This window comes from Sander lucioperca, chromosome 17, assembly GCF_008315115.2.
Source record: "Sander lucioperca isolate FBNREF2018 chromosome 17, SLUC_FBN_1.2, whole genome shotgun sequence".
Taxonomy (NCBI): Eukaryota; Metazoa; Chordata; class Actinopteri; order Perciformes; family Percidae; genus Sander; species Sander lucioperca.
The window spans coordinates 18,834,948-18,842,447 of NC_050189.1; the positions used below are offsets into that span (position 1 = coordinate 18,834,948).

The 7,500-nt window shown below is 49.2% G+C and overlaps 2 protein-coding genes across 3 annotated transcripts in view; one reads left to right on the plus strand and one right to left on the minus strand.

The window, feature by feature from the left end:
• Positions 1 to 7,500, minus strand: part of LOC116064546 (zinc finger protein 239-like) — a 914,372-nt gene that overhangs the window by 620,929 nt on the left and 285,943 nt on the right. The gene's annotated exons all lie outside the window — the stretch shown is intronic.
• LOC116035193 overlaps positions 1 to 7,500 on the plus strand; it is a 48,812-nt gene that overhangs the window by 3,079 nt on the left and 38,233 nt on the right. For both annotated transcript variants that reach the window (XM_035993879.1, XM_035993878.1), the window contains exons 3-4: positions 1,880 to 1,949; positions 5,622 to 5,752. In XM_035993879.1, coding sequence (XP_035849772.1) covers positions 1,880 to 1,949; positions 5,622 to 5,752 — 201 coding nt within the window. The remainder of the gene's footprint in view (positions 1 to 1,879; positions 1,950 to 5,621; positions 5,753 to 7,500) is intronic.

Sequence of the window (7,500 nt, forward strand, 5' to 3'; positions counted from 1 at the left end):
GTCGCACACACACAGTCGCACACACACAGTTGCACACACAGTCGCACACACACACAGTCGCACACACACAGTCGCACACACACAGTTGCACACACAGTCGCACACACAGTCGCACACACACAGTCGCACACACAGTCGCACACACACAGTCGCACACACAGTCGCGCACACAGTCGCACACAGTCGCACACACACAGTCGCACACACAGTCGCACACACAGTCGCACACACACAGTCGCACACACACAGTCGCACACACAGTCGCACACACAGTCACACACACACAGTTGCACACACAGTCGCACACACAGTCGCACACACAGTCGCACACACACAGTCGCACACACAGTCGCACACACACAGTCGCACACACAGTCGCACACACAGTCGCACACACACAGTCGCACACACACAGTCTCGCACACACAGTCGCACACACAGTTGCACACACAGTCGCACACACAGTCGCACACACATAGTTGCACACACAGTCGCGCACACACAGTCGCACACACACAGTCGCACACACACAGTCGCACATACACAGTCGCACACACACACTCGCACACACACACTCGCACACACACAGTCGCACACACAGTCGCACACACACAGTCGCACACACACAGTCGCACACACACAGTCGCACACACAGTCGCACACACAGTCACACACACAGTCGCGCACACACAGTCGCACACACAGTCGCACACACAGTCGCACACACACAGTCGCACACACACAGTCACACACACACAGTCGCACACACAGTCGCACACACACAGTTGCACACACAGTTGCACACACAGTCGCACACACAGTCGCACACACACAGTTGCACACAGTCGCACACACACAGTCGCACACACAGTCGCTCACACAGTCGCACACACATAGTTGCACACACATAGTTGCACACACAGTTGCGCACACACAGTCGCACATACACAGTCGCACACACACAGTCGCACACATACGGTCGCACGTCTTCACACATGTCGTATTGAACTGATGTCTCTGGAGGTTCTCAGGCTCCATAGGCCTACTGCTCTGTGTGTGTGTGTGTGTGTGTGTGTGTGTGTGGGTTCCTGATGTTTGTGTGTGTGTGCGTGTGTATGTCTGTGTGTGTGTGCGTGTGTGTCTCTGTATGTCTTGTGTGTGTGTGCGTGTGTGTGTGTGTGCGTGTATTTCTGTGTGAGTGTATGTGTGTGTGTGTGCGCCTATGTGTGTGCCTGCGTGTGTGTGTGCGCACGCGTGTGTGTGCTTGTGTGTGTGTGTGTGCGTGCATGCATTTGTGTGTGTTTGTGTGTCTGTGTGTGTGCGCACGCGTGTGTGTGCGTGCGTGTGTGTGCTTGCATGCATTTGTGTGTGTGTGTGTGTGTGTGTGTGTGTTTGCGTGTGTGCATGTATATCTGTGTGAGTGTGTCTGTGTGTGTGCGTGCGTGTGCTTGTGTGTGTGCGTGTGCGTGTATGCATTTGTGCGTGTGTGCATGTGTGTGTGCGTGTGCATGTGTGTGTGTGTGTGCATGTGTGTGTGTGTGCGTGTGCATGATGGAAAGGTTTGTCAGATGTTTTTACGTTTGTGTTTTTAATGTTATCTGATGATTGTTGGAGCAGACGATGCAAGAAAACTTTAATAAAGTTCATATCTTATCTTAACTTCACACCAGTTATTGTATCCATGTCTGTGAAGGTTCTCAGGCGACATTCACACCACTACGTTTAGTTTTTTTCATCAACATTTGATGATAAATAGATCTAATTCACACTGTTATACTTGCAAAACTCCCTGTGGGACAAAACAAGCCCCAGTCTGTGATAATTCCTGTCAGTAGACGGTGATATTTTGATTATATTTTGTGTCCCTGTCCTCTCGTAGAACATGGGTTACGCTCCGGACTTCGTCCACGTGGCTCTCGCTCCGTTTATCAACGACATCCACAGGAAAGGTGAGTATATTCTCCTTTTTTGGTATTAAAGTGCCTGAAAGTTATTTCTAACTGCTGGTTTGGCATTAAGTTTCCTGTGGTAAACGCAGACAGTAGTCATGTTTCCATCGACGTAGTTTTATGCGCATTTTGAAGCATTAGAAAATGTTGATGGAACCGGCAAAAAATTTGAAAAAACCTCCCTTAAATCCGCAAAAAAACATTTTTAATAATGTAATAATAATTTACATTTTATTAATCCCGCAAGTAGGGTTGGGTACCATTTGGATTTTTACGATTCCGATGCCAAAGCGGTACTTTTAAAACGATTCCGATTCCTAAACCGATTGTTGAAAAATGACATCAAAGAAAGGCTCTTTTATGGAGTTATTTTTAAATTTAACAATATATTAACGTTTTAAAGTACTTAGGTGGGCACGTGCGCCACTCGGCAGAAAAGGGAGAAAGAAAAAAGAGTCTGCTGCTGTCGGGAGCGACAGAGAGAAAATATTTCAGTCGGAACCGAAATGAGGAACTGAAATTTGCGTTTTAATCCGGTCCGAATACTACCGTTTGCGTAAGACGTTTACGTAAGGTTTCGGTACCCAACCCGAGAGGGGAAATTATAATGTTTTTAAACTCCGTTGTTATTACACACATTACACACAGGCCTGAATTACACACACACATGCTCAGTACCTCTACATGCACTAATGGAGAGATGTCAGAGTGAGGGGGCTTCCCATGGAAAGGCGCCCCGAGCAGTTGGGGGTTCGGTGCCTTGCTTAAGAGCACCTCGGCAGTGCCCAGGAGGTGAACTGGCACCTCTCCAGCTACCAGTCCACCACCATACTTATAGTCCATATGGGGACTTGAACCAGCAACCCTAACTCCCTACTGACTGAGCTACTGCCACCCACCAACGCTCGCTTGAGGAGTTAACGCGCAAAATGGGAGATGGAAACGGGAATTCGAGGGAAGTTGTGACGTAGCCAACACGTAGGTCACATGACTATAGTCGTATGGCCGTGCACGCCGCTTACACACAGCGGTGAACGGTTGTCTCGCTGACACCAAATGTCTCTGCCTCAACCCTGGATTCTGCACAGGTGGCCAACTTGTCCAACGTGCCCTCTCTCCATTTAGCCAGAGAACTTAGCTGTGTAGAAATATTTTATTCCCAAAATGTGTGTGTGTGTGTGTGTGTGTGTGTGTGTGTGTGTGTGTGTGCTCGTTGCAAAAGGGCTGTGTGCAGTCACTGAGGAAGTGGTTCAAGGAAACAGCAAGTTAAGCTGAAGTCATAAAAATAGTTTAGGCCTTTTATCAGATAAGCAGGAACACAGGAAAGGTAGTTAAAGTTGCACAACAGACGGGGAAGTTGCACACACAAGGTTGCGACACACAGACACATACACACAGACACACATACACACACACACACACACACACACACACACACACACACACACACACACACACACAGACACACACACACACACACAGACACACATACACACACACACACACACACACACACACACACACACACACAGACACACACACACACACACACACACACACACACACACACACACACACACACACACACACACAGACACACACACACACACACACACACACACACACACACACACACACACACACACACATTTAGCCAAAGAACTTAGCTTTGTAGAAATATTTCATTCCCAAAATGTGTGTATGTGCTCATTGCAAAAGAGCTTTGTGCAGTCATTGAGGAAGTGGTTCACACACACACACACACACACACACACACACACACACACACACACACACACAGACACACACACACACACACACACAGACACACACACACACACACACACACACACACACACACACACACACACACACACACACACACACACACACACAAAGACACACAGACACACAGACACACACACACACACACACACACACACACACACACACACACACACACACACACACACACACACACACACACACACACACACACACACATAAAGAAACACACAGACAGACAGACAGACAGACAGACAGACTACAGGATAGAGAGCTGATCTCACCAAGAACTACACAACCAGACTGTGCCTTCAGTAGACCAAAACTACTCACTGGTGTTCCCATCTCTAATGGTAAATCACTCAGGTTGGTACCACTGTGAAGCCTCTAGGAGAGAGCAAACGTATTATCTGGTGGTGTGCCCCGAATTTGGCCCCCCTGCTGTAGAGCTCTTCTCAGAGGGAGAAGAAGTCACTCTCAGATGCAGAGATTGGAGAGAAGTTAAGGTGCATGACTGGTTTATCAAGTCGAACCGAACAGAGGGAAGAATCTTTAGTTTAATGCATCAGAGCTTGAGCAGAGTGAGCAAGTACTATAATGTTAGGAGCCTGGTTATCTCTAATGTCTCAGTGGGAGATGCAGGGGAGTACTGGTGTGTAGTTATTGACCAATATTATCAGTGTGTGTCAAGCAGCAGAACTGTGTTAGTGTACATGGAGCCCTTTGGGATTTACTCCACCTTCTTCAAAGTGCGATGCTCAGTGCTCAGCTTACTGTCACCTAAGAGTTTTATTACAAATAATTTTACCTTTATGTGTCTGTGTGTGTGTGCATGTGCGTGTGTGTTCCAGATGTTGTATTTTAAATCTAAAGATGATGTGATGTTGTATATTATATATGAAGGAATATGAATTGTCTTTAATGCATTTATAATAGTTGTATCCTGCAGTGTTGTCAGTGTTATCTTGTCATTATATCTTGGTCTATATCTATAATCTATCGCCTGTATAATAAACATTATTAGTAAACTATAAAACTTGTTTTGATTGTGATTTCTGATTAATTATTATAAGCATCATATCTCTCGGTCTGTAAAATGTTTCTCATGTTAACTTTCAGTAAGTGAAGTTGATTTCTACGCACATTCAAACACAGATTAAGATGACCAAAGGGCTGTATCAGAAATGTGTCTTTATCCGAGATATAAAAACAGAAATGGAGGGAGCACATCTGGTATCTGAAGGCAGCAGCGTGCAGCGTCGTGGAGCAGCGACTGTGAAGGCTCCGTCCCATATTTGGCCGTTTGCAGATGATCTGTATCTGTGTTTTCTTTGACCGATAACTGGTAAAGTTAAGAGAGTCTCTCCCTCTGCTCCCGTTTCACTCCCCACTGAGTCTCACTTCATGTCCCGCCCCCAACACTGTCTGGTTGGTCGATGTTAGACGTGTATCAGCCAATCAACACTAGACAGTAGAAGTAACTACAGCCTTGTAACTGAAAAACATTTTGCAAAAAATGTCACGTACCCCCTGCAGTCCTCCAGAGTACCACTAGGGGGACACGTACCCCCTGCAGTCCTCCAGAGTACCACTAGGGGGACACGTACCCCCTGCAGTCCTCCAGAGTACCACTAGGGGGACACGTACCCCCTGCAGTCCTCCAGAGTACCCCTAGGGGGACACGTGCCCCCTGCAGTCCTCCAGAGTACCACTAGGGGGACACGTGCCCCCTGCAGTCCTCCAGAGGACCCCTAGGGGGACACGTACCCCCTGAGGTCCTCTAAACCAGTTGATGGAAACGCTTTTTTTGCGTTCTTTTCAATAGTTCTCTTAAAACTTCTCTTAGCTGGAGACGTGACTCGTGACGGGTGTAACCGTTTCTCGCAGGTATCCGCGTGGTCAGTAACGCGGGAGGCGTGAACCCTCTGGCGTGTGCTGAGGCCATACAGGAAGTCATCAGGAAGGCCGGCCTCGACCTCAAGGTCGCCGTGGTGACCGGTGATGACCTCATGCCTCATGTAAGGTCTCTATAGCAACAGCAGCATCAGCATCTTCATTACTATCATCTTCTTTTGATGACAATTGTAAAAAAATTTAATCATTTCCTTTTCCCTTGTTTTCGGTCTCCTCTTGTCTCCTCTCCTCTCTCCTTGTCTCCTCTCCTCTCTCCTCTCCTCTCTCCTCGTCTCCTCTCCTCTCTCTCCTCGTCTCCTCTCCTCTCTCCTGTCTCCTCTCCTCTCTCCTCGTCTCCTCTCCTCTCTCCTGTCTCCTCTCCTCTCTCTCCTCGTCTCCTCTCTCTCCTTGTCTCCTCTCCTCTCTCCTCGTCTGCTCTCCTCTCTCCTCGTCTCCTCTCCTCTCTCCTTGTCTCCTCTCCTCTCTTCTTGTCTCCTCACCTCTCTCCTTGTCTCCTCTCCTCTCTATCATCGTCTCCTCTCCTCTCTCCTTGTCTTCTATCCTCTCTCCTGTCTCCTCTCCTGTCTCCTCTCCTCTCTTCTTGTCTCCTCTCCTCTCTCCTTGTCTCCTCTCCTCTCTCCTCTCCTCTCTCCTCGTCTCCTCTCCTCTCTCTCCTCGTCTCCTCTCCTCTCTCTCCTCGTCTCCTCTCCTCTCTCCTCGTCTCCTCTCCTCTCTCCTGTCTCCTCTCCTCTCTCTCCTCGTCTCCTCTCTCTCCTTGTCTCCTCTCCTCTCTCCTCGTCTGCTCTCCTCTCTCCTCGTCTCCTCTCCTCTCTCCTTGTCTCCTCTCCTCTCTTCTTGTCTCCTCACCTCTCTCCTTGTCTCCTCTCCTCTCTATCATCGTCTCCTCTCCTCTCTCCTTGTCTTCTATCCTCTCTCCTGTCTCCTCTCCTGTCTCCTCTCCTCTCTTCTTGTCTCCTCTCCTCTCTCCTCGTCTCCTCGTCTCCTCTCCCCTCTCTCCTCGTCTCCTCTCCTCTCTTCTTGTCTCCTCTCCTCTCTCCTCGTCTCCTCTCCTTGTCTCCTCTCCTCTCTCCTTGTCTCCTCTCCTCTCTCCTGTCTCCTCTCCTCTCTCCTTGTCTCCTCTCCTCTCTCCTGTCTCTTCTCCTCTCTCCTCTCCTCTCTCCTGTCTCCTCTCTCTTTGTCTCCTCTCCTCTCTCCTTGTCTCCTCTCCTCTCTCCTGTCTCTTCTCCTCTCTCCTCTCCTCTCTCCTGTCTCCTCTCTCTTTGTCCCCTCTCCTGTCTCCTCTCCTCTCTCTCCTCGTCTCCTCTCCTCTCTCCTTGTCTCCTCTCCTCTCTCCTGTCTCCTCTCCTCTCTCCTGTCTCCTCTCCTCTCTCCTTGTCTCCTCGTCTCCTCTCCTCTCTCTCCTCGTCTCCTCTCTTCTTGTCTCCTCTCCTCTCTCCTCGTCTCCTCTCCTTGTCTCCTCTCCTCTCTCCTTGTCTCCTCTCTCCTGTCTCCTTTCCTCTCTCCTTGTCTCCTCTCCTCTCTCCTGTCTCGTCTCCTCTCTCCTCGTCTCCTCTCTCCTTGTCTCCTCTCCTCTCTTCTTGTCTCCTCTCCTCTTTTCTTGTCTCCTCTCCTCTCTCCTTGTCTCCTCTCCTCTCTATCCTCGTCTCCTCTCCTCTCTCCTCGTCTCCTCTCCTTGTCTCCTCTCCTCTCTCCTTGTCTCCTCTCCTCTCTCCTCGTCTCCTCTCCTCTCTCCTCGTCTCCTCTCCTGTCTCCTCGTCTCGTCTCCTCTCCTGTCTCCTCTCCTCGTCTCCTCTCCTGTCTCCTCTCCTCGTCTCCTCTCTCTCTCCTGTCTCCTCTCTCCTTGTCTCCTCTC